Source organism: Haemorhous mexicanus, chromosome 26, assembly GCF_027477595.1.
Source record: "Haemorhous mexicanus isolate bHaeMex1 chromosome 26, bHaeMex1.pri, whole genome shotgun sequence".
Taxonomy (NCBI): Eukaryota; Metazoa; Chordata; class Aves; order Passeriformes; family Fringillidae; genus Haemorhous; species Haemorhous mexicanus.
The window spans coordinates 6,418,444-6,445,594 of NC_082366.1; the positions used below are offsets into that span (position 1 = coordinate 6,418,444).

At 47.4% G+C, this 27,151-nt stretch overlaps 1 protein-coding gene across 1 annotated transcript in view; it reads left to right on the forward strand.

Annotated features, from left to right (window-relative positions):
• Nucleotides 1-4,189: 4,189 nt before the first annotated feature.
• ZNF804A (zinc finger protein 804A) overlaps nt 4,190-27,151 on the forward strand; it is a 132,549-nt gene continuing 109,587 nt past the window's right edge. Inside the window, exon 1 of the mRNA XM_059868240.1 lies at nt 4,190-4,303. Coding sequence (XP_059724223.1) covers nt 4,193-4,303 — 111 coding nt within the window. The 5' untranslated portion in view covers nt 4,190-4,192. The remainder of the gene's footprint in view (nt 4,304-27,151) is intronic.

A 27,151-nucleotide genomic window follows, 5' to 3' on the forward strand; every position in this document is an offset into this window, starting at 1 on the left:
GGGAGCTCCTCACCATAAATGCTGTAAAGGGCTCTGATTTTCAGGTTATGCCAAACATCCCACCTTGAGAAATGGATCTTGCTGAAATGTGTAACACTGGGAAAGTAAACACAACATTTTAAATTTCATTTCCATTCTCCTCCATGACAGTTGTAGATCCCATGGAGAAGGAAGCCATCACAGCCTGTCACATGTTGGACTCCATGAAATGTGTTACCATTGAATCTCTGGAGTTGGGAAAGTAAACACAACATTTTAAATTTCATTTCCATTCTCCTTGTGACAGTTACAGATCCCATGGAGAAGGAAGCCATCACAGCCCATCACATGTTGAACTCCATGAAATGTGTTACCATTGAATCTCTGGAGTTGGGAAAGTGAACACAACATTTTAAATTTAATTTCCATTCTCCTCCATGGCAGTTACAGATCCCATGGAGAAGGAAGCCATCACAGCCTGTCACATGTTGAACTCCATGAAATGTGTTACCATTGAATCTCTGGAGTTGGGAAAGTGAACACAACATTTTAAATTTATTACCATTCTCCTTGTGACAGTTACAGATCCCATGGAGAAGGAAGCCACCGAGCCGAGCTCGCCGATGTGAAGTTTCTAATTGACTGTGCAATACTCCTGATCAAAGCTTTAGACCCCAGATTCCTTAGCTCTGGAAAAAAATTGTGTGGCTGTTGGCAGGGAAAATAATCTGTTTGTAATAAATGGCCACAAATCATCTGCTATCCTAGATCTCAAAATTTACAGTTTGCCTATTTATTTGTGGGTATCAGGTCTTCCCTTAATGCCTCGTTTGTTTTAGTTAAAAGCTTTTAGTTTCTAAAATACCTTGGAAATGTATTTTTTAACAAAGAAAGTTTCAACTGGGTAAAATTAATTTTAAAACTAATTTAAAAACTAATTTAAAAATTAATTTAAAATTAATTTAAATAAATTAATTGGTAAAAATGAAAACTTGGTGCTCATTATGTAGCCAAATTCACCTCCAGAAGAGTACCAGAATGAGGCATGAAAACTTAGGTGAGGAGTTGAGAAAGGTCAGAGATCAGCTAAAAAAATCTAAAAAAAATCCAACCAGAATCAACAGGGCTAGAAAACATTTCTTTTGCTTGTCAGGTGTTATTGGTTGTGCTTTGTTTATTCAGTGCTTTGGAGGAATCAAGTGGTTTTCAACTGTTTGTTGGTTTTTCCCCTCCCTTAATAGAGGAGGACAGTGATTTTCATGAGCAGGAGCTGTAGCAGCTTTTAATGCTGTTGCTCACTTCTGTTTGGTGCAAAGCAGGGTGCACCTTTGAGACCTGAGCTGTGGGAGTGGATTATTTCTCTGCTGCTCCAAGATGTTCCCAAGCCCTTGGACTCTTAACAAGAGCGTGCAAGCAGTGCCAGAAAGGCCAGAGAGCAGCTGGAACTTTTGAAATCCCTGCAAGGGCCCAGGGATGGCTGAGGCAGCTGTGAGTAAAAGGGTCAGCAATGTGTCTGAGCAAGGATTTCACAGGAAAAGGTTCCAGTCCTTTGAGATGGTGAATGTGTGGGGCTCCATTCCCAGGCAGAAGGGTCCTCACACATCAGTGATGTTCTGTTTAGAAGGTGGAAAAAACAATGTTCTAGTCCGAGTTGGAATATATTTATTCCCAGGAAAGAGTTGCCTAATTTTATTTCTTGCATAATGTCATGTCTTGTCTTCTGACATTTTGGAGAGGGAACCACACCCATGATTGTGTCTGAAGGGGAGCGAGGCCTCGAGTGTGCTGTTTTTAAATTTATCAGGTATTTATAATATTGACTTGATTTTCACATGGCAACAAAGCTGCTGGTTATTTCCAGACACACACGTACATCCTGAAACCAGAAGAGCCATGTTCTGTGTTTGTACATGATCACACTCCTCTTTTGGCTGCAACAAGAAGCAGCAAATTCTGATCTCTCACCTGTGGCTCAGCTGTCAAAACTTTCCACTTTTGCCTTTTCCATAATTCCCTCCCAAGTACTGGAAATGCTCAAGAATGAGTGACAGCTGTCACAATTTACTGTTCACTGTGTACGGTCGGAGGCAGTGACAGGAGATGTTTATCAGAAGGGGGCACATCTCAAAAAATGGGGCTTGCTCAGTCAAGGATGCAAACACCTGAGACAGCAATTTCTGCCCAGGGAAGGGTTTGGATGCGTCCCCATCCTCAATCTTCTGGCAGCAGCTCATCCATTTTGGAGGACAGGATGATAGGACACTGCTGTTATGTTGCCAGCACTAAATGCTGACTAAGAGACGTGTTCAGATGTTGCATCATGTTTCTGGGTTTCTTTTTGAAGGTGCTCCTTCTTTTGGCACTGGAAATTCATCCCATCAATCTTGATTTTTACAAAGCAGAATAAAGGTGAAGCAGGTTGGAAGGAGAGCCAGCTAAGAGTGTTTCACACCTCGCATGAGAAACCTGCAAATCACAGGTGTCTTGTGGGGGAGAAAAGCCCCAACAAAACAACAAACCACACTCAAGCATCTTTCTCCTGCACATCTTAGACTGTGACAAATTCTGGTCCTGGAAGCCGGCTCTGGTTGGTGTGCTGCAAAAAGAAAGGGACACTTCAGCTGGTGAAGGAGCAGGGGTGTGCCACAGCTGCCTCATGCTGATGGACCGGGTGGCTTTTAGTCCGGCTTGCTCGGGGCTTTGTAGAACCGAGCGAGTGCATTACACGGGCGCTGAGGCTGAGCATCGCAGAGCCTGCGCCAGAGCCCGCAAGAAACCATGGTCCTTGTCCTTTTCCTTGCATCCGCCCGAGCCCTGCGAGGCCGGGTGGGCAGAGCCGCCTCCGCCGGCGGCCCCGGGCCGGGAGAACCGTGAGTAACCGCGGGGGAGAGGCGGGGGCGCTCCGGGAAAGGGGAATGCGGCCCCCGAGGAGGAGGAGGAGGGATGCAGGCACCCGGGAAGGGGGGATGCAGCCCCCCGAGGAGGAGGAGGGATGCAGGCACCCGGGAAGGGGGGATGCAGCCCCCCGAGGAGGAGGGATGCAGGTACCCCGGGAAGGGGGGATGCAGCCCCCAAGGAGGAGGGATGCAGCCCCCAAGGAGGAGGGATGCAGGCACCCGGGAAGGGGGGATGCAGCCCCCCAAGGAGGAGGGATGCAGCCCCCAAAGAGGAGGGATGCAGGCACCCGGGAAGGGGGGATGCAGCCCCCCAAGGAGGAGGAGGGATACAGTCCCCCAAGGAGGAGGGATGCAGCCCCCAAGGAGGAGGGATGCGGGCACCCCGAGAAGGGGGGATGCAGCCCCCAAGGAGGAGGGATGCGGACACCCGGGAAGGGGGGATGCGGCCCCAAGCGCTTCCCGGCGCCGTGACCCAGAAGTTTGGCCAGCCCGCTCCTGATCCTGCGGGATGCGGCGGGGATGGGCTGCGGCGGCCGCAGCCCAGGGAAGGGCGGGATGGAGCTTACCCCGAGCGAGGATGAGGAATGACCGATTTCCCCCAGTTACGTTGTCACGGGCCAGAGGAGCCGAGAGCGGCGGGCGGGGGCGGCGGCCGATGGAGCCCGGGGAGCGGGGGGGCTGCTCCGGCCCGGGCAGGTGGAGGTGCATGTGGGAAGGGTGTCAGAGAAATGTGTAACAAAAAAAAGAAGAGGGCGCGGAGGCTGCTCGGAGGAGGGGGAGGGCTGGGGGCGTCGCACCCCGGGCATCTCGCCATGCCCACCCCCCCAGATCCCCGAGGAATCACACTCGCCGTCGTCCCCACCCCCGGAAAAAGGAGGGCACACCCCACCTGCGGGGCCGGCCGCGGTCGGGGTGCCGGCTCTGCCCTCTCCCCCCGCCCGTCCCCCTTTACCTGCCGCCGGCCCGTCCGCGGCGGGGGCAGCGGGGCGTGGGGCGGTGGGTGGCGGTGGAGGCGGCGTGTGACAGATGTCCTCCTCTGACAGCGCTCGGTGCCAGCCCAGTGGCTCCCTGCCATTGGCTCAGTGCAGCCGACCGGCAAGGCTGCTCGCTATAATAGCACTATGCCTGCCAGCGGCGGCGGCAGCTCGCTCGGCTCCGCCGCGGCCGCCCCGCCGCGCATCCTCCTCATCCTCCTCATCCTCCTCCCGCGGCCGCGCCGCGCCTGAGGGGCCGCACCCCCGGGCCCCGCCGGCCCCGGCCCCGGCCCTGCCCGCCCAGCCCCGCCGAGCCCGGCCCGAGGAGGCGGCCCCGGCCCCATGGAGTGCTACTACATTGTCATCAGCTCCGCGCATCTCAGCAACGGGCACTTTCGCAACATCAAGGGAGTTTTCCGCGGCCCCCTCAGCAAGAACGGGAACAAAACTCTGGTAATGGCTTCTTCCCTTGCCTTCCCCCTTCCTCCTCCTCCTCCTCCTCCTCCGGCTCGCGGCGGCAGCCGGGGCCGCCCGCCCCTCCTCGGCCGCCGCGGGGACGCGGTGCCCTCGGCTCCCGCGATCGGAGCCGCGCTGCGGGCGAGGGGCGGCCCGGGGACCCCTCGGGGCGCGGAGCCGCAGGGCCGGGGCTGCGCAGCCCCGGAGCTCGGGGAGAGGCGGCCGCCGCCCGGCTGAGCGCGGCTCCCGGCGCGGGGCTCCGCGGGGAGCGCCGGTGCTGTCCCCCCGTGCGGGGCCAGCCGCGGGTCCCGCCCGGGGAAGGGCGGGGAGGGAGCCGAAACTTGTGTGCTCGCTGGTCCGAGCCCTCTGGGTAGAGAGCGGAGCCTGAGAAACGATCCGCGGTTTGGTCTGTGGGCTGCCAAGTTCTCTTTGAGAGCGGAGCTCGGGCTTTGGCAGGACTCGGTGGGTTCGGGCAATTTGGTGTAGGTGCTCCGGAGAGCCTGCCCGGGCTATTCGGGCTGTTTCTGAATCGATCCTCCATCCTCGGGTATCTCTGCATCTGTCGGGTTCCCTGCGGTTTTGCTGACTCGCTGGAACTCGCCCCGTGCTGCTCCCGAACTTTAATGGGAGAGTGACGGTGCAGTAGCCTTGGCAGCGCGTTTGCTCTCCCGCCTGCCCCGATCCGAGGGGTGTAGGATAACGGCAGGCTGGGCGAGCTGCATCCCAGAACATCTCAACCGCGGCACAACACGCTGTGGACAGATGTCTGGAGAGGAGGATGGAGCTGAGCGAGGGGCTTAGCCACGTTGTTTATCTCTCTCTCCCATCGCTGCCTTACTCTGAAATCCTCTTTGGAGGAGACGGAGCAGAACTTACTCACCACAGTCTTGTTCCCTCGAATGCACGACCTATATTGATGGGGAATTTACTGAAGTACTTAACATTTGCTGGAGTTGGCAAGCTTGCAATTTCTCCCTAAATAAAGAGATTAAAGCAAGTCTGAGCCAAGTCATAAAAATAGTAACTACTACGAGAGAATCTGAGGCAGATTTTTGGCCTGTTTCAAATGTGAAGTTCCTGCTTTCACGTTGTAAATCTTTACAATTTTATTTGCTGTGGATTCTGCATATTTTTCTGTCAGGGATTGCGTTCTTGGAATTTTAAACAAGTGTTTGTAGTATCCATGAGATGGCAATATGTGTGTAATATTTCACTGTTACAGTTGCAAGCCCAAGACCTACTGCAGAAATATTTGGTACATTTCAAATAATGGCATGATGCATCACCTTCTTCCCACTAAACAATTTCAGTAAAGATGCATTTGGCAGGACTGAGAATACTCTGATGTAACTTTTGGACTGTGCATTATCTTGCAGTTCATAATGGATTCTGCTTCAACAGCATTTTTTGAAATATTTTTTATTCCATTGGCAAAGAAAAAACGATAACAGCCATGTATTCTCAATATTCCTGATTAATTTATTTACTGATAAAATTATTTGTGACCAAAATATTTGGGGAAAGACGGGTGCCACCTTCAAAGTCAAATAAAAAAATAATTGTGTGTACTTTGAAGGGCTCATACTCTGGAAGAAAATGTACTCTGGGAAGAAATTTTAACTCAGCCCTGCTCTTCATTGGGACAGATGTGAGGGGAGACAAGGCAGGGCTGGCTGTGGGACTGCCACAGAGCCCTTGGCTCAACAGCTGCTCTGTGGGCACCGAGCCCTGGCAAAGTTTTGGCTGGGTTGAAAAGGAGGAGTTCTTGATGTTGGCTCTGTGGGCAGAATGGACTCCTCCCCTGTTAAATAAATGCTAAAGATGCAGGCATCAAGGTTTGGGTTTCTGTTTGGGCTCTTTGGTCATTGAGAGGAGGTGAAGGTACCGTGGGGGTTGATGCTGGCTCAGAGGGGATGGCTCTGTGGTGCTGAAGTGCACTTACAGCCATTCCAATGGGAAAATCAGAGGTTTCTTTGCTTCAGAGGTTGGTCACTCTCACTGCAAACAGCCTTTCCAGACTGGGAAGGATGGAAGTGTTTGTTAGTGTAAGCTGGACTAAGTCTTTAGAATTCCAGTAAGAACACAGCCCTTTGGGATGCTCTTGCTGTCTCCACTGTAGAGTAAGGCTCGGAGAAAGAGCAATCTGTGAGGCTAAAAATCAGAAATTTTGAAGCTGCTCTGGCTCAGACCTATCTTCCTATGTGCTGTAAAGCATTCCCTGTCTCCTCATCTGAGCTCCAAGCTTTCAGAAATCACTGCTTCCTCTCAAACCAGGGAGAACTTGGAACCAGCCTCCCTTTGTGCAGCACCAGCTCCTGTGCAAAACTTGCCTTGCTGAAGTCTTGGTTCTCCTTCAGAGCTCTGCCACCACACTCAGTAGAAATAAAGGTGAGGGTAGGTTTCAGCAGGATTTCACATCGAGTGGGAAAGTGCTGGGTCTGGTCAGATGGTGTTGTGGTTTTGAGGTGACTGGGTGTGGTGTATCTTCAAGCCTGATCTGGGCAGGTTTTAGGGGAGAAAGCTCCTTGGGCCTTCATTCTGGAGTGACCTGGTATTGCCCTGAAACTTTTTTTTTTTTCCTTTCTTTTTTGGCCCTGCTCCCCAGGAGAGGTCACTGAGAGGTTTTGTCTCTGTGGGTGATCATCACGTGCTTGTCCTCTGCCTGCATCCTGTCTCACACAGAATTAGCAGTTTGAAACTCTGCAGATTTGGTTCAAGACTCCCAGAGTACAGCAGGGAGGAGGAGCTGGCAGGGAACACGGAACACAAAGCTCTGGCCTTCTCTAAAGGCTGCATCAGAGAGTCACTTTTTGGTAGAAAAGGTGGAGTGACAGTGTTTCTACTGCCTTGGTCTTCCTCTGTCTGTCTTTAATGCCTGGGGAGTGTGGGTTTGAGATGGGGTCACTTGGGAGGGGGACAGAAGGGTAGAAATACCGAGGAGGAGGAGGAGGATGGGGAAAGCCACAGTTCTGTTCCTCCAGAGAAGGCGTGGGGAAAACCTGAGCTCAGAGAGAGGGGAAAGGCCCCAGGGAACAAGGGAAAGGGTGGGTTTACAAAACAGGTTACTCTAAAAACTTTCAAAATTAAATAAAATAAGGAAAAGTTGCTTGTGAGTGAACGTTTAGCCAGGTGAGGGTGGGCAATGAAGGAATGTGGGTCTACATGCAGTTTGGGTATCTGAGAGCTTTGCCCAGTGCCTGGGGCCCCCCTGGCCCACTGGACAGCTCTTGGGGTAGGGATCTCTCACCCAGTTGTAATCTGCTGCTTGTCAGGAAAACAAATCTGAATAGAGGATTGATGGGAAATGGGCCCCTGTGGGAGAACAGACTCCAAACTCTTATTTAAAAGTAGCTTGAGAAAATGGAGCAGTATGGTTAAAAGAAATTGGTGGTGTTTGTGCTGTCAAATAAGATTTATCCTCTCCCTGTGCAGTTTGTATGGCCTGAAATATCCTTCAGACATGCACAGTCTCCTAACCATGGCTGATCTGCCACTGGAGTGCTCCAGGGCAGCTCTTTGGGAGGATTTTTGGTTGTTGCTGGAGGACTGTCACCAGCTGCCACGTGGTCTTTGTGTGGCAGGTGGTCTCTGAGCTAGAAACTCAAGACTCACCATGTGGGTCAGTACTGTGCAATGGTGCTTCACATTTCTAGTGCTCTTTCTGTATTTTCATGGGTTTTGGTGTTTTAGTCAATGAATATTGGCTTGATTGCTTGGCCATTTCCTGTCAGGGTTTGTACTTGGGGGCTGTGAAGTTTCCCAAGGATGTTCTTTTTGGCTGTAGCAGTTTATAAAAATTTTTGCTACAAACTCTTTGTTTTGCCTATGATCCTGAACTTTTAATGCACTTGCTCTGTTATTTTTTTTGGCCTTATGTCATTGGTGCCAAATTACAGTAGTCTGTCTTTGTAATTCATCTTCCTTGCTGTGGCTGCTGCCTTGCAGTTTATAATCTCAAAAACCATTGAAACTTGTATGAAAAAAAAAACCCTTTGCAGAGGGAGAAATCAGTTGCTTGGAGTTGGAACCACAGGTGATTTCTTTTAAAATCCTTAAAATGTCTTTCAGGATGTAAACTCCAAAGTAGGACAAAGTATTTCTCCTGGTTAATATGTAAAATTGTTGAGAGGTGACTCCTTGGCTTTCTGAGTAGCTGGTGTGTGGCTGGTGACTGGGTGTCTGCTGTTTCACCTTGAGCTATTGCACTGGTGTGAAGGGCTCTGTTTCCTTGAGATTTACACGGGTGGAGCCCTGGACACCTGGGGCTCCTTCACATCCTTTACTGGACAAACAGATTTTCTCTGGTGGTGATCACAATGGGTGAGGTGCTGTCACTTGGCTGAGGAGGTCAGGGAAAAGCTCAGACCTCTGTGGGGTGTAAATTGCTGCTGCAATTCCAGTTTCTAGTGCCTTGTTGGTAACAGACAGGAAGTAGATAAGATTACAAAGTCCTGATAATAAGTTGCTCAAAGGACCAAATACACCAAAGACAACAAGCTGTTTTTGTGGCTGAGAGTGACCTCTGCATTGGGAGGTTTATACTTTGGTTAAAAGTGTGGGCACAGGGCACTCCAGGCCTAGAATGGAGCCAGGGGTCCCCAGGTCCAAGGGAGGCAGTCACAGGTAATTTAAAACTGGAACCAAGCTCTGAGCTCAGTGCCCTAAGCCTTGTGGAGAAGATGATCTCATGAACTTCAGGTGGCTGCCGTGAGTACAGCTTTGTGCCTCCCAGCCAGCTGGGTTGTTACTGCAGGCTATTAGCTAATTAATAATGTAATTAATTGGTTTAGAAGTCCTTTCAGAAGTCCTAGGGCACGCCTGTGTTTTTGTGAAAGCTCCATGGAGCTCAAACACTGTCACACTGGTGCCCCCTGAAAGTGCCCTCTGTTGCTCAGGTGGTCTTTAGCTCTTTTACACTTTGTAGAACATTTCTGTATTCCCACATCTCCTAAAGTAAATAGGTTGAGGCAAACATAAAAATGTACTGTATGAGAATTTCTATTACAAACACCCATTCCCTGCTGCAGGAAGAAAGTATTAAACCAAAACACTTCCTGATGAATTCCTACAGCAGCTGTAATTCTGCATGGTCAGGGCAAATGCCCATTGGTTCCAAGCTATCTAGCACACACATAAAATAAGCAATGGTTACCACAGGTTTATTTTAAACACTGCTAAAGTGACATCCTGCAGCTCTGTTTGCCATACTGTGTATTACCAGTAGCAGGAGGGTGATTTTTCAATTCCATCTTGCACATGCAGGATTTAATGGAACTATTGCCACACATTGTTTTTCATCGTTCATGCTGCAGAATCTGTAGGCTTGAGTTGCTGGGCCAGGGTTGTGTTGGTTAAGGGAGAAAAATCACCTGTTACTTCCTTCAGTGGTCATGTTCCCTCTGGATCTGCTAATGTCTTTTTTGACCTAAGAATGAGACTTGGAAAAGTTCACATCTTTTCTGTGAAAGAAGCTGAACAGCCCTAACTCATTGAAATGTTAAAGTGGCAAAATAAATTCTGCCACATTTAATTTTAATAATTAATGAACATTACTTAGATCGTGATTGAAAACCAACCACTCAGAAGGCAGCAGAACGAACTGGTAAAGTTTAAGGAGCAATAAAATCAGAGCTGTAAAGTCCTTTTGTTTGAGCTCAGGTTACCTGGTTTGTTTGTGTGAGGCTGTCTCTAACAGTTCTGGCTCAAAACCCTATCAGCAGGCCCATTTGGGTGAGTTTAGAGGAAACTTTGATAATTTCAGTGCATTTCCAGAGCCAGTCAGAGAGGTCTCCAGACACAGCACTCCTGTGTCCATCAGACTCGGTGTGACTCCATCAGCTGCTCCAAAAAACAGCAGGAGCTGGAGCCAGGCCTGCAGCAGATTTAAACTGGGGCAGCTTCTGCTCCAGAGCTATTACTGAGCAGGCTTTGTACTGTAAAAGCTGATTAAATGCATGGTGAGCTTCAAACACATCGGTGTTCTGCTGAGTGTAATTAGACTATTACCATGGTTAAATTAGTACACTTGTTTGGTTTTTTCAGATCCAGGCCTTAAAGAATGAGTCTGAGCAGAGCCTTTGCCTTGAATGTTTTCTGGTGCAAATACCCGTGGCAATCTCTTGGCTCTGAGACACACCACGTTGATTTTAACACCTTGCTCACACTTGGAAAATGGTGCTGCTGGCATGTTGTTTACCATGCTGCTAACTGGAAAGCAGCAAGCTGCCTCCTGTGTTTTCCAAACCTCAGATTTATTTTTTTGAAGTCTTTAAACTAATTAGTCTTCTCCAAGGTGCAGGTTGCAATCCCGACCTTCTTGGCTTTCCTGTGGGCTCTGGGAAAGTTCAGGTTTATGGCCTTGCCATCAGCAGGGGTTCAGAGTTGAAAAAAGGAGTTGATTCTGACTTGTGGATCCAGAGGACCCCTCCAGGCTGAGCACAGAGAGGTTTTCTGTAGAACCTGACCAAGCAGCTGCAAGGTCTCTGATGCCCCTGGCTGGGGACAGTTACAATATTTCCTTTTCTGTATGGCAGGAATGTCAGCAGGAACAATTATTGTCTGCAAAAATCAAAGCCATTGAACAGATGCATCTGAAATGTAGGCAGGGACGAGCCTAAAGAACCCCACCAAATCAATACAGAGCGTTTTCTGTGATTTAATATCTTAATGCAGTTAATAATTATTTATAAGATGGATCCTCTAATGCTGCTGGTGGTAGTGGACAGTGAGCTGATTTTTTTCTTTGCTCACTGGTGATTCAATTGTAAACATGGCAGAAGAGGCAGTGAGCCTTCCTCATTTGGCTCTATCTGGCCACTCCTGTAAAAACAAATACCAGTCAGACCCTTCTATTTTTCCACACATTTTTGGAATGAGAACAAATGCTTTTCCCCCAGCGTTCTTGAGAGACTGTTATGTGATGAGCTGTGACTTACTGTTGTTTAAAAAACCCCAAAGTAAACAAAACAACATTTACTCACAAGGAGGCACAATATTTGTCATGTTTAACCTTGTTTGCTGAACGGAGATAAGAAACTGTCTGAAGGCGTCAGGAACCAGGAGATTTTAACTCCTGGTGTAATTAATTTATTTTGTTAAAATATGTTTACAGTTCCTTTCCTCTGAGGACTGGCCAAGGCAGGGGTACAGATGGGGCAGAGGGTTTTTTTTTTTTCTCCCTTGGCAGAGAATGTTTGTTCTGAACACTGAGTTATGTGTGAGCATGAATTTCTGTGGGAACTTTTTAATTAATTCAGAGAGTAGATTTCCAAATATTTTTCAAATGGCATTTTAAATGGGTGGTAGTTATCCAGATAGTGGTGTAGGAAAGGAAATGCAGGTTCTGTGATCCAGGTAATGGTGTAAGAGAGGAAATGCAGGTTCTGTTATCCAGATAGTGGTGTAGGAAAAGGAAATGCAGGTTCTGTTATCCAGGTAATGGTGTAAGAGAGGAAATGCAGGTTCTGTTATCCAGGTAATGGTGTAAGAGAGGAAATGCAGGTTCTGTTATCCAGGTAATGGTGTAAGAAAAGGAAATGCAGGTTCTGTTATCCAGGTAATGGTGTAAGAGAGGAAATGCAGGTTCTGTTATCCAGGTAATGGTGTAAGAGAGGAAATGCAGGTTCTGTGATCCAGGTAATGGTGTAAGAAAAGGAAATGCAGGTTCTGTTATCCAGGTAATGGTGTAAGAAAAGGAAATGCAGGTTCTGTTATCCAGGCAATGGTGTAAGAGAGGAAATGCAGGTTCTGTGATCCAGGTAATGGTGTAAGAGAGGAAATGCAGGTTCTGTTATCCAGGTAATGGTGTAAGAAAAGGAAATGCAGGTTCTGTTATCCAGGTAATGGTGTAAGAAAAGGAAATGCAGGTTCTGTTAACCAGACAGTGGTGTAAGAGAGGAAATGCAGGTTCTGTTATCCAGGTAATGGTGTAAGAGAGGAAATGCAGGTTCTGTTAACCAGACAGTGGTGTAAGAGAGGAAATGCAGGTTCTGTTATCCAGGTAATGGTGTAAGAAAGGGAAATGCAGGTTCTGTTATCCAGGTAATGGTGTAAGAAAGGGAAATGCAGGTTCTGTGATCCAGACAGTGGTGTAGGAAAGGAAATGCAGGTTCTGTTATCCAGACAGTGGTGTAAGAAAGGAAATGCAGGTTCTGTTATCCAGGTAATGGTGTAAGAAAAGGAAATGCAGGTTCTGTTATCCAGGTAATGGTGTAAGAAAGGGAAATTCAGGTTCTGTTATCCAGACAGTGGTGTAAGAAAGGAAATGCAGGTTCTTTCTTCCCAGCTGTAAGAGCAAATCCAGAAATAATGCCTCCAGAGGGATCTCCATGCCTCCCCCCTGGCATTGCTTCCCTGATTGCATCTGGTAAAGAACAGGTTTGGTGTTAAAATTCTGCAAGTGGCTTGGAGAGTGTTGAGAATTGGTTTGAGGAATTGAGAGATTTTTGTTGTTTGTTTGTTTGTGTTTAGATGCTCATCAGCATTCTTGGTTTGTACCAACGACTTGCTGGGCTTTGTGTCTGGCTGTGGTGATTTGCATTTTTTGAAATGATTTTTTCATGTGTGTGAAAATGATATTTTTGGAGAGGCTTCTTTCCCCAAATAGCAAGTGATCAGGCTACCTCCTCTGGGACCCAGCTGAACTCAAATATTCTCCTTGCAAGATCTCTCACAGCCAGCACAGAGCTTGATTGCCCACACTGGCCAAGGCCTGGGCAGGTTTTCTTTCAAGCTTAGCACTGCACAAAATCTGTTAGAATTTGCCTCTTTGCCTCAGGGAAATGAGTTTCTGGACTCAGGGAAATGAGTTTCTGGGCTCAGGGAAGGAGCTTCCTTCCCACCTAGCTGACAGCATGCCTCCACCATGGTTATAAATCAGTGCAGGTGTCCCTGCCCATGCACTGGGGCTGGAGCTAAATGACCTCTGGGTCCACTCCAGCCCACGCTGGTCCAGATTCTGTGGTCTGACACCTGTCAGTCAGTCGCTGGGGCAGTGTTTTCTGTGTGTGGGTGTCCATGGAGTTTGTGGATTGTGTTTTTCTTTCATCAACACATCTTGATTTACACGGCGGAATGCAGTTGTTTGAGCAGCTGCAATTTCTGGGTGTTTAATTTCTGCTGCAGCTGGTTTTGACAGGGAACCACAATGCCCATTACAGAATATCAGCTCCCTCTTCACCAAATGGATTTTGATCAAGTGTCTGGAGTTAAACCTGGGGCACACGTGGGTCTGTAGAGGATTATGGTGCATTGGGGCTCTGCCCAAGCAGTCCCTGAAACAGCCTGAGCCTAAATTTATAAAGCAAATGCAAAATGCCTTTTTTTTTTTGGCTAGTCATTATTGAAATGTATCATTATTTAGTGGAGTTTGCCTAAAGTTGTGTAATTGCATGGGATCTTTTGTCTTCCTCTTTTGGAAACAGTTGGCTTTATCATGAGAGGGTGTAACAAGACAAAGGTGTCCTCAGGCTTGGCCAGCACCAAACCTGCCTGTCCCAGGCTTAGTTCTGAGCCTGTCTGTGTCAGTGCTGAGCCCTCATCTGGGCTGGCTTCTGAATTTAAACAAAAAGGACAAAGTAAAGAAGTGGCATAAATGTCTTTATACCAGAAGTCTTGGGCTTCTTATATACTTGCAGCATAGTACACTGTGGGTTTAGTCTCCATTTTTGTGGTTTTTGGGGTTTTTTAAAGTATTCTATTTTTACAAAGTACTCTTTATTGTCAAAAAAAAAGGTTTTGGGTTTGCTTAAAAGTGAGACTCTGGAAACTTAATTCAATTGCATAAAGAACATTATGCTCTTTTACGTGAGTAGTAAACAACTGTTTCTACAAATAAAACAAGGTTGTTAGTAGCCTTTTTTAAAGCAAAATACCTTTTATGCTGCTGGTTCACAAAACATTCTTAAAATATAGTTAATGCTTCAGGATACTCTGAGGGTGGCACTGGAATGTACTGCTGAATAAATGGGTTCTCTGGCTTCTTTCCATTTATATTTCTAATAGCAATGCTAATTTTTTTTTCTGATGGTTTTATGGAAATATTTCATGAGGGAGAAAAATCAAGATAATATTTGCCTGTCCTTCTGCTGTGCAAATGAGCCAGTAAATCACCTGACACCTGTTTGTTTGGCAAATCAGTGAATTTGCATGAGCCAGCAGGTGGAATTAAGGCTCAGGAAGAGATGAAAGCAGTTCTAAAGGATTACTTCCAGAGGTTTGTGCAGTTGTAGCCTGTTGTATTACCAATGCTGAGCAGAGAAAAGCTTCCCAGCAGCAGGATGTCAGCAATGTTTGAGGTTTTCTTGGTGGAGCACCTCGGAGTGCCCGTGGGGATGGAGGTGTGGTGGCCATGTCATTGGCAAAGCTGCTGGCTGCACCCCCAGCTCCCTGGGGTGGCTGCTGTGCCCAGAGTGGACCTGCTGTGTAAGGAATGGAGGGTTGGAGGTGGAAAATGCAGCTTCCCAGGGACAGGAAACTGCAGTGAGCGTGTAACAGAGAGAGGAGGGAGAGTCACCAAGAGCTCAGGCATCATCAGTGAGGGATGGCCTGGTGGCACTGGAGGTGTGGGCTGGCCGCAGGGTTTGGGACCCTGACTTGTGTTAAAAGTCTCTGTTTCAGCCCACATGTTCAAAGGGTCAGTCAGAGCTCTTCAGTTCTCAGTCTCAGAATTGTTTATCATATCTTATCTACAAAATTTTCCTCCTGCCCAGCCCAGGTCCACTCAGCAGGTCAGCCAGAGGCACTCTGCCTGCCCCCAGGGTGGTGTTATCTTTATAGACTACAAACTGCATGTACAATATTTACAATAACTTTCCAATACCTATCACCTGTGTTAGACAGTGAGCTTCTCCTCTAGACCAATCTAAAAGTGCCACCATCACCACTGAAGATGGAGGTAGAGAAGAAGAAAGGCCAGACACGCCCAAATCCCTCCATCTTTCCCCAAAACCCCTATACTAAAATCCCCAAACCTACATTTGCACCCTGTGATCAGTTTATTTTTACACTATTTAACCTGCTGTGGCTTTTATCTCTTCATGTAAAGGTGGCAGTTTGCTCCAGGGTTCATAATTGAACCCACTGGTGCTCTGGGCTGAGTGCCAGGGTCTCTGAGCCCCCTGGCAGGGTCCCAACAACTCCAGACTCCCAAAGGGATGTCCTGAGTTCTGAGATGGAGAAAACCAGGACAAAGGTTTGCCTGTTCTGGCCACAGCAGCAGCACAGTCTGTGTTCTTTGTTCAGGTTCTTGTGCTGGGAAGCCAGAGGGACTGGGAGGAGTTTTGGTCAGGCTTGTCTTGGAGGTGTGTGACAGGAGGCAGCAAGTTCAGGTTAAGAGATGGAAAATCCTGATCAGGTACAGGGAACAAAGCACAGTGGAGGGGGGGAAGCCCTGGAAGGAGAGACTGTGGCATGCCCATCCTTGGAGATGCCCAGGCTCGACTGAGCAGCATTAATTTATTGGCAGTGCTTTAAGCCAAGTGCAGGACTCAGTATCCCTCCCTCCCTCCCCAGCCAAGGTTCCAATTTCACATTTGATCTGCAGAAGAGCAGCTTTTAATGGAATCCTCTGTGGTGAGGCTCCTTGGGGAGCCAGGCATGTCCCTCTGTGCCCTGCTCCCAGCCTTCTGGCACTCCTGAGTGCTCCTGGCTGCCCTCAGCCCAGATGTGGCACAGCTGGCAGGAGCAGCGCCTGCACCGACACCCTCTGGGAGCTCCTGATCCATCAGGGGTCTGAGACACAGGGCTTGTTCCAGCTCTGAGGAGCAGATAAATCAAATGCAGCTATAAAATCTCCTCGGGATTCCTGTGCAGGGATTCCTGGGCTGAGTCATGCCGTTGGTAGTCAATGACCCAAGTTGTAATTAGGGAGGATGACAGACTCGGAACCTTTCCAAAGCTAATTCATATTTAGCTCCCACTCTCCACAAGTCGTGTGCACCATCAGCAGTACACTTTACTGATTGCACTTTTTCTTGTTGAAAATTACTGGAGTATAGTGCCCTCATTTTGGGAAGGCTTTTAGAAGGTACTTGGGAACACAAGTGACACAGAAACTGAATTGTTGTCATTAGGACAGCTTTATGCAGAGGCCAGGAGAACTCAGGCCAAGCATTGTAGTCTGCAGTCCTTCATTATGGATTGCTCCAAAGAGGGAAAAATGAGAAACAAACTCTGAGCCTTGTCTTGGTCAGCCCTCAGAGCTCCTGCACTGTGGGATAGGCAGGGTACACTTGCACAGTTTGAGGATTTCCAGGAGATTGTTGGGATATTTTGCATTTTTCATACAGAGGGTGTGGTGTGTTTACAGTTTTGATATGTATATATTTATAGAATTAAAAATACACTTTATGTACTTATGTATACTAAGTATATATTTACATACTTAATTCACATTGTACATTGATATTTCAGGATGTATTTTTATATTATCATACCTGTACAACATTGTTAATATTTACTCTGTATATTCAAGCCCATTGTATGGCACAGTAGGTGTGATGTGCTTACAGTTTTGATATATTTATAGAATTATAAATACACTTTATGTACTTATATATACTAAGTATATATTTACATTGTTCACATTGCACATTGATATTCCAGGATGTATTTTTACATTATGATACCTGTACAACAGTGTTAATATTTACTCTGTATGTTCAAGCCCATTGATTAGCACAGTGCTGTGGCATCCTGCTCATTTCCCACAGCCCCTGATTGTCCTGGAGGAGATGTGATCCTGGAGGAAGGAAGTGCCAGAGTTCTTTATGAGGGGCTGAAACTCTCAGTTCTGTGAGAGGGGCCTTGCTGGCTCCAGGAGTCTCCACTCAGAGGAGAAGTTCCCATGGAGCAAACCTTGGAGAAGTCCCCTCAGAGCAAACCAGTGCACGTGAGGGCTGTGGATGCTCTCCCTCCTGCCCATCAGGGGCAGCAGAAATCTGGAGCTCACTCTGAAGTGCCCTGGTCACTGCAGGCCAGGCAGGTCGTGGCTAATGCTGTGTTGTAGCCACGAGATGAATGTTGGATTTATTTTCCAGCCAGTTAGCAGAGTAACTCGAGCCATGTATAATCACCTTAAAAAAAAAAACAAACCCACAACCAACCTGTCAGAACTTCTATGCATAGTAAATGTGAAAGCTGCAATATGGAATGAATTATCAAATGGCTCAAGTTCAGAGTACCTTTGAAAGCTACGGGGGGGTGTGCAGAGGAAATTGCATTTGTATTTTACACCTGACAAATCGAATTACAGCAACAGATCTGTAGCATTACAATTCAGAGACCAGGATTCCTTCTTGGAGCTGGCTAATTAGGAGCAGAACTCTGCTTGAAGGTTCAAATTGGATTCTTAGAAAGAGTCCCTTACATGAATACGACCTATAGAGAAATCAGTGTTTTCATCTCTTCTATTTTAAGAATTTTGAATCATAATGTAAAGTGACTCATCCATTATTTCCTCATCTCTTCATCAGCAAGACGCACGAGAAATTATTCCTTTGATTGTTTCTCTGCAAATGGGAAATCTTTACAGTTCCTTCTCTCTTCAGCAGCCATTCATAAATCCAATTAACATTAATGAGTCTCACACGTGTGCGTGGGGAGAGGAAACAAATGGACCTTTTGTCTCTCCGAGTGTGTTTCACTGCAGAGAAGGGAATGAAGGAAAAGCTCTTGGTTAAAAAGGGGTTAGAGAGGCTCCTGTCTCCCTTTGCAGGAGCTGGCACATTCCCCTGGCTCCCTCTCCTCTCCAAGGCTCCTCGCAGGAGCTGGAAATGCAGGATGAGCAGAGCTGCTGGGAGGTGCAGAGGGCTGTGCCTCCAGTTCTCAGATTAATTATGATGGGTCATGTTTTCAGCGGGGTGGCAGGGCTGCAGCAGGGTTAACAGGCTGTGCTTTGTGGCACAACTCACGGGAACAGAGGTAGGAGAAGTAAAAAGCATTAACAGCTCAGTGACCTACAAAGGAGAAATTCTTGGTGCCCTTCTTTGGGGGTTCTGTTTTCTCTCTGAAGAACAGGATTGATGCTGCAAGAAGTTGGTGACAGTTTGTGTTATTCAGCAACATTTCTTGTTTACTTAGAGGCACTCTTAGAGCAGCTGGACTTTCCCAATGACACAGGAGGTCCTGATCAAGCTCAGGGCTGATAGCAGGTGAGTGGAGTCTCAGTAAATTAAATACTGCCTCTAGGAAAGCATCTGCTCCTGTTGCTGGCAAAACAGTCTGAGCACAGGGCATTTTGCTTAATTTAATTTGTTGCAAATTAGCACCAACGTTTGATTACTGATTTGGGTATTGGGGTTGGGAAGGAGGATTCCAGTGGAGGAAATGTTTCCTTGAATTGGCTGAAGTTTGGGGTGGGGTGGGTGGCTCAGAGCAGGGCCACCACCCACCAGCAGTCCCACCAGGGTCCTCCCACAGTGGCCCAGCACCCAAAGCTGCTGTGTGTCCCCAGAAGAAGTCACAGCTGACACGTGGAAAGGCTCTGAAGAGCTCAGTGTGGTATAAATACCCTGAGACCATATGGTCCATCAGAATCACAATATCACTTCAGAGGTAGAGAAATAGTGTGTTTATTAGCTGCAATCACTTCAAAATGTTCCTTGCAGTGAATCAAGTGCTCAGTATGGCTGTATCTCCACACAAGCCTTTCTGCAGTTTGGTTTGGAGTGGAAGGCACCATCCTTCACCCAAAAAGAGAAGAGCTGAAGGCTCTTTGGGTATGCCCAGTGTCTGGAGTTTGGAGTGGAAGGCACCATCCTTCACCCAAAAAGAGAAGAGCTGGAGGCTCTTTGGGTATGCCCTGTGTCTGGAGTTTGGAGTGAAAGGCACCATCCTTCACCCAAAAAGAGAAGAGCTGGAGGCTCTTTGGGTATGCCCTGTGTCTGGAGTTTGGAGTGGAAGGCACCATCCTTCACCCAAAAAGAGAAGAGCTGGAGGCTCTTTGGGTATGCCCTGTGTCTGGAGTTTGGAGTGGAAGGCACCATCACTCACCCAAAAAGAGAAGAGCTGGAGGCTCTTTGGGTATGCCCTGTGTCTGGAGTTTGGAGTGGAAGGCACCATCCTTCACCCAAAAAGAGAAGAGCTGGAGGCTCTTTGGGTATGCCCTGTGTCTGGAGTTTGGAGTGGAAGGCACCATCCTTCACCCAAAAAGAGAAGAGCTGGAGGCTCTTTGGGTATGCCCAGTGTCTGGAGTTTGGAGTGGAAGGCACCATCACTCACCCAAAAAGAGAAGAGCTGGAGGCTCTTTGGGTATGCCCTGTGTCTGGAGTTTGGAGTGGAAGGCACCATCCTTCACCCAAAAAGAGAAGAGCTGAAGGCTCTTTGGGTATGCCCTGTGTCTGGAGTTTGGAGTGGAAGGCACCATCCTTCACCCAAAAAGAGAAGAGCTGGAGGCTCTTTGGGTATGCCCTGTGTCTGACAGTGCATCATGACTGTGCTTGGACAGAGCTGCAGCCTGTGGCTGCCTCCACAGGAGATAATCTAACGTGTGCATCCACATCAGATGCTCTCTGCTTCAAAATAACTGTTGCTGCACTTTTCTGCCATTAAGGGTTTCCTGAAACTATTACTGTTTTGCAGCTGTGCTTCCTCCTGAGGATGAACACTTCACCTGATTTAATTCCCGTTCAGGTCTGTAAGATAAAGACCAGAGCTTTTGCTCATACCACAAAGACACAAAGAAGTTATGAAAAGGTGATTTTGAGGGAGTGAGGAAGCAAAGCAGGGCCTGGCTGGTCACAGAGAGCGTGGATTTCTGAATTTGCAGGTCAGGATTGCTGAGCTGGGTCCAGTGGCTGCTAGCTGGAAGAGGGCACTGTCCTTGCTGGAAGGAAAGGTGGACTCTGCAGAGAAGTCTGGGGCTCTCTGGCCAGATCCCAGGGACCCTGAACAGATCCCAGGGACCCTGAGCAGACCCCAAAGACCCTGAGCAGATCCCAAAGACCCTGAGCAGATCCCAGGGACCCTGAGCAGATCCCAAGGACCCTGAGCAGATCCCAGGGACCCTGAGCAGATCCCAAGGACCCTGAACAGATCCCAAGGGCCCTGAGCAGATCCCAAAGACCCTGAACAGATCCCAAGGGCCCTGAGCAGATCCCAAGGACCCTGAGCAGATCCCAGGGACCCTGAGCAGATCCCAGGGACCCTGAACAGATCCCAGGGACCCTGAGCAGACCCCAAAGACCCTGAGCAGATCCCAGGGACCCTGAGCAGATCCCAGGGACCCTGAACAGATCCCAAGGGCCCTGAACAGACCCCAAGGACCCTGAGCAGATCCCAAGGACCTGTGGCAGCACCTAGCTTTGCTGAAGTCAGGTGGGAACTGCTCCTTGTGTTGTACTTGTGAGCTACAAAGAGTCAAAAAATGAAGGAGTGGTTTTAAAGTGTGTACTGAAAATTTAAAATGGATTAAACTTCGCTGGAAGGCACAGAGGAAAAACAAGATGGTGAAACTTTGAACCCTTCCTGTCAAGTCTCATTAAAGCTTTCTTGATCAGTGTCCCTTTGCTTTTTCCAGCTTGTCTCCCACAAGGACAGGGTGTCCAGATGGCAGCAGCCCCCCAGGACTCTGATAAACATTCCTGTGTGCTGATTCTGTACCTGGAATTCTGGAATTCTGGAATTTTGGAATTCTAGAATTCTGGAATTCTGGAATTCTGTGCCTGTAATTCTGTAATTCTATGCCTGTAATTCTGTAATAATTCTGTAATTCTGTAATTCTGTGCCTGTAATTCTGTAATAATTCTGTAATTCTGTGCCTGTAATTCTGTGCTAATTCTGTAATTCTGTAATTCTTTAATTCTGTAATAATTCTGTAATTCTGTAATTCTGTAATTCTGTGATTCTGTGCCTATAATTCTGTAATAATTCTGTAATTCCGTACCTGTAATTCTGTAATAATTCTGTAATTCTGTAATTCTGTAATTCTGTAATAATTCTGTTATTCTGTGCCTGTAATCCTGTAATAATTCTGGAATTCTGGAATTCTGTGCCTGTAATCCTGTAATAATTCTGTAATTCTGTGCCTGTAATTCTGTGCTAATTCTGGAATTCTGTAATTCTGTAATTCTGTAATAATTCTGTAATTCTGTAATTCTGTAATCCTGTAATAATTCTGTAATTCTGTGCCTGTAGTTCTGTGCTAATTCTGTAATTCTGTAATTCTGTAATTCTGTAATTCTGTGCCTGTAATCCTGTAATAATTCTGTAATTCTGTGGGTGTGCACACCCCCAGTGCTTGCTGTGCTGGGCTGTGCATGGAGACTGGTCAGCTCTGAGCACTCCATTCATCAAGCTGATGCTGGAGTGTGTAGCAGAGCTAAGTGGCTGGAAAGCAGCTGCCTTGTTCAAAAAAGCCACTTAGTGAGACATTTACTGAGGAAGTAACATCTTGGAAAATATTTAGTGCCACTTGAAACAGCAACTGTATGAAATATTTAGGAAACAGCTTCTTTGAGGGGGAAGTCTGGCAGGTTTTGTGCAGTAATGTTCCCATCTTTTAATGTTGCAGTCACTCAGCTGATAGGAAGAACCTCTCTTCATTATTTAACACTTAGGTTCACTTACCAGCCATAGATACAGTTGGTCCTGGAATGGATCAATTGTTTAAAAGTGTCAGATATCAGAAGAGAACGGGGTTCCTTACCCTGTACTGAGTGTTAGACCAGCTGGGGGTGTCCAGACTGCTGCACAGGCAGGGATCATGGGCCTTTCCAGCCCCTGAACACAGCACTCCTCATGTAACCAAAAAGTGGGGTTTTTGGAAAGAGTCATGCTTTTGTAGTGCACATTTGGCCTCCTTAAGCTGTACTAAATGCCAATTTCGCTATTATATTTATTTATTTTTAATGAATACAGTGGCTTTTCTCTTTTCTTTCTTGTTGCCTGCATGTAAATTGAATTAATCCCCTCATAAATTCATACATGTACTCAATCCTCCAACATGCAAGCTTTTGTTGTTAGTCTTGCAAACACTTCTTTAGCAACAGACTCAAGTGTTGTTTTGAGACCAAGCCACGCACCAGCCATTCCCATCTCATCCTCCCTGAAGCCAAGTGTCTGTTTCACTCATTTTCAGTGTTTGTAACCACATATTACAAGTTGTCAGCAAGTGACAGCTTTTAAAATACGCTCCTGTCTTGCTCTTCCAGTAATAAAATGCACTGTAAATGAGATTTCTTGTGTGGGCTGCTCCGACTGGGCAGTGGTGAGTGGGTCACATCCTTATCTGGATGTCAGTATTTAGAATATTTGTACAAATATCTGCCTTTTGATACGTTGGGTGTATCTGAGCCGTTTTTTTCTTGGCCAAAAACTGGTTTGTTAACAGTCTGGCAGTGAATCACCTTTCCCCCTGTGGCAGGTGTTGGTTTGGTTTGGCAGTGAATCACCTTTCCCCTCTGACAGTGTTGGTTTGGTTGGTGTGGCAGTGCCAGTCTGGCAGTGAATCACCTTTCCTCTCTGGCAGGTGCTGGTTTGGTTTGGCAGTGAATCACCTTTCCCCTCTGACAGTGTTGGTTTGGTTGGTGTGGCAGTGCCAGTCTGGCAGTGAATCACCTTTCCTCTCTGGCAGGTGCTGGTTTGGTTTGGCAGTGAATCACCTTTCCCTCCCGTGGCAGTGTTGGTTTGGTTTGACAGTGAATCACCTTTCCCCTGTGGCAGTGTTGGTTTGGCAGTGCCAGTCTGGCAGTGAATCACCTTTCCCTGTGGCAGTGTTGGTTTGACAGTGAATCACCTTTCCTCTCTGGCAGGTGTTGGTTTGGCAGTGCCAGTTTGGCAGTGAATCACCTTTCCCCTGTGGCAGTGTTGGTTTGGTTGGTTTGGCAGTGCCAGTCTGGCAGTGAATCACCTTTCCCCAGTGGCAGTGTTGGTTTGGTTTGACAGTGAATCACCTTTCCCCTCTGGCAAGTGTTGGTGTGGCAGTGCCAGTCTGGCAGTGAATCACCTTTCCCTCCTGTGGCAGGTGTTGGTTTGGTTTGACAGTGAATCACCTTTCCCCTGTGGCAGTGTTGGTTTGGCAGTGCCAGTCTGGCAGTGAATCACCTTTCCCTGTGGCAGTGTTGGTTTGGCAGTGCCAGTCTGGCAGTGAATCACCTTTCCCTGTGGCAGTGTTGGTTTGGCAGTGCCAGTCTGGCAGTGAATCACCTTTCCCTGTGGCAGTGTTGGTTTGGCAGTGAATCACCTTTCCTCTCTGGCAGGTGTTGGTTTGGTTGGTGTGGCAGAATTACCTGCTCTCTGGGATTCTGCCCAGGTGTGAGTTGAGCCACCAGCCAAGGTCCAGGCCCGTGCTTTCCCTTTGGGCAGCTTTGGAACAAACACATGTGCTGGCTCTGGGCAATGGGAGTGGATCCAATCTGCAGTCAAGTCCCTGATCTGCCTGTGCTCCGTGTTTGTTTACAGGAGCTGCATCAAGCTGCAGCTTCATCCTCCTGTGCAGGTTCTTTATGATGTAGATGTGGCTGTATGTCTGCAGAGAATGCAGGCTGAGCTATTTGCAGCATCAGAGTTTTACTCTGTAGGATGAAAGTGCAATTAGATGTTGTGCCCATAATAGTTACACTCTGTCCTTTGCAGTGCATCAGGAGATGGAGCAAGGCACAATCAAAACCTCTCACATTTTTTGTGACGTGCTTGCATGCAAACATTCCCTTTTGCACAGATGCACACGAAGCACACACAGTTTCTGCCCTGTGCTGTTGGCAGTGCCTGTTTCAGAAGCAAGGAGGCACGAGAGGAGCAGGAGCAAGGGCAGCAACCCCGGAGTGTGTGCAGTGATGGCCCTGGGGGCCTTTCCTTCCTGCTGGCTCCATCTGCCCCAGGGGGCTGGCAGGCCAGCAGCAGGGCCAGCGTGCTGGGTGAGTCCTGGAGAGCATCTCCCAGTGCCCCTGGTGTGCTCCAGCACCTCTGCAGGCTGTGGGCAATGACAGCAGGTGGGGTGGGAAATAAAAAACCCATTTTTTATTTCGTGCCCTCGCTGCTGCCAAACAGCCTCTGCCAGAGGCAGGTTTTTTCTTTCAGGTGAGAGATGAAAGTGTGGGGACAGGTGATGGTTTGAAAGCCTGTCATGTCTTTATTAATTCATAGTTGCAGTTGGGCTTGCTTTTTCAGCACTAGAATATTCATGTGTCCTTTGAAATTAATTGGTCTGCTCGTCATTAAAACCAGTGGGGATCTCATTTGAGTAAACACCCAAGAATTAAGCTGGCATGAAAAGTTCAGGCCATTCCAAGCATTGGAGAGCAGAATCAGTGCAGTGCCTGCCTGTCTTTGTTCCCCTTGGATTGTGTCTTTGTGGCTTCATTCAGGGGTGATTGCCCAGACAGGAAGAGCTGCCCCTTCACCATCCATGCCTGCAGCTCCAGATCCTCTCCTGGTGATTGCACACCTCTGGGGAAAGCTGTCTGTAATGGTGCATATTTCACAATACTTTGGTTAAAGTGTCCCCACTGTGACTATTTATAGTTATAAAATGTTATAGGTGTTCTGAGAGCTGGGGCTTGGTGGCTTTTCTTGCTGTTTGGCTGAGTTTTTAATTTTTTCTTTGTGCTTTTTGTTTCGCTGTTTGGATTTTTCTTTCCATTTTCTGTTCCTAGCAGTAGATTTTGATGGAGCAGGACTTGTGCCTGGGCTCAGTTTCTCCAGGTGCATGTGAGGAGATGGGCTGGCTCTGGCTCAAGGTGAGCAGAAGGCCAGGAGCAGTCCAGCACAGCTGGGTGCAGCAGGGGGGACCAGAGCCTGGCAGGCAGGAGTGTGGGTCTGGGGGCTCCCAGGCAGGGTGGGAGGTGCTGCAGCCTGTTTGTGGTGTGACATTGGAGAAACCTGGAGCTGATCTCATTTTCTTGGCCAAAAAGTGCTTTATTAACAGCACCTTTGTGTGCAGCTTCTCGAGATTCCAGTGGGGAAGTCCTGGAATTGAAATGGACTGTATATAAATGGGCTGTATATAAATATATATAAATCCTGAATACATCTGGTTGATACTGTCTGGAAAGATACTGTCTCCTGGGGGAGAGGGAAGGAGTGTTAGGGGAGATAATTAGAGAAAAACTAATTAATGCATTGCTTTGTATTTTTATGATCTCACTTTGGAAAAAAATGCACATTTAATACTTTTCACTACTGCCCTCTTCTCTCCTGCTCTCCTCTATTTCATTTCAAAGATGCAAGGGTTTTATGAGAGAAGATTCTAAAACATTTTTTCAACGCTTTGAGATAATTCTAAATATTCATATTTTCTACCAGTTGCCTGGACTCTAATCTTCCTGAATGCAAATTCTGATCAGGGCACTCAGATATTTGAAAGGCCCAAGATGCATTTGAGCAACAGACTCTGTCTGAGTTTTATTTTTCTCTCAACCTCTTAAAAATTTCCAGCGTCTGTGAAATACTGGGGGTGTCTTTGGGAGAGCAGAAATCCCCAGCCCCTGGTGAGCATTTCTGGATGCATCCCTGCCTGGGGTTTGTGCAGCCAAAGGCTTGGCAGGGGGGACAGATCCCTGCCCAGACTCAATGCTTGTCTCTCTTTGGTCTCATGGAAAACCAGCAGGGCACACATGCAAGCAGCCAGCGTGGAAAGCAAAGGGGAAAAGACTTGCCACATTCCATGATGATTTAAAAGCTGCAAAACTGTGATAAAGTCATTCTTGCTGTTCTTTGTACGTGATGTTTGTTGGCAGGGAAAATGTTCTTGCTCCCAAACTCCCGACACACCTCCAGCCCAGTTATCTGCAGTCCCAGGTCTCAGCTTTTAGGGGCAAGAAAATAAAAGAAATGACAGTAAAGAACTGGAACAACGCTCCCTCCCCAGCCCTCCAAACCCCAAACGAGCCAAACCCCCAAATCCAAGAGGATTTTTAGATAGGAGGAGCACAAGAGCTCATCATCCTGGTCTGGCTGGGCTGGAGGAGTGCAGAATTTGCCCTTTTCCTTGCCAGTGGATTCTCACCCCAGTGAGCCCTGCTCCACCCTGCTGGGGGGAATCCCTTCTGGTTTGACCTGTTCTGCACTTTGCAGGTTGCTCACAAGGCCTTGGGCTTTTGCTTGGTTTTGGTTTTCCTTCTGGTTAATTTAATCATGCTTTTAATTCAAAATCTGCCCATGGAGTTTAGGGCATATAGTATTGATATATGGTAGTTTAAAATTACAGCCCCTTCTTTTTCCCCCTCCCTGCAGATCCCTCAGTAATTATAAGGATAGATTGTTTTATCTACAGCTTTGCCAGGCACATTAATTTAGTCAAGAAGGTCACCTCTTTGCTCCTACTCAAAAATCTGGTTTTGCAACTTTTAACATTGTGTGTTCCTGTGGGTATTAGCCTAATGAGGGAAATGCAGGGAAAACTGGAATGATTTTGTGGAGCTCTGATAAGGATGGAAGAGTTTAATTGTTAACTCTTATTGACAATTTACAAATAAATCAGCCTGGAGCTAAGGCACTCTTAAAAGGCTAAATAGGAGGTTTAAAGTAAATATTCCTGGAAATGCACAGGGTGAGCACAGTCCCACTCATGCCTGACACAGAACTTTGAGAGAGATGCTGGTGTCTTCCCTTCATGTCTTTTGTCACTAAATAATGAACACACAGACACAGGGTGCCTCACGTCAGGATTTTTTTGTGGGCTGCAGAGAGTCACTGACAATTCTGGCTGGCTTACATGCAAAGACTTTCTATCTGGTTTTTTATTTTTTGTGACTGAGTGCAGTTTCTTTGGGGAGCAGTTGGGATGGATTCTGGGCTGGGTGACAGACATTGTCAGCTCAGAAGACAGGGATTAGTCAACTTTGGGCAGATAAAGCAGGGGCAGAATTTTGCATGGTTCTCCCTCTAGTTTGTGCACACTTCCCTTGA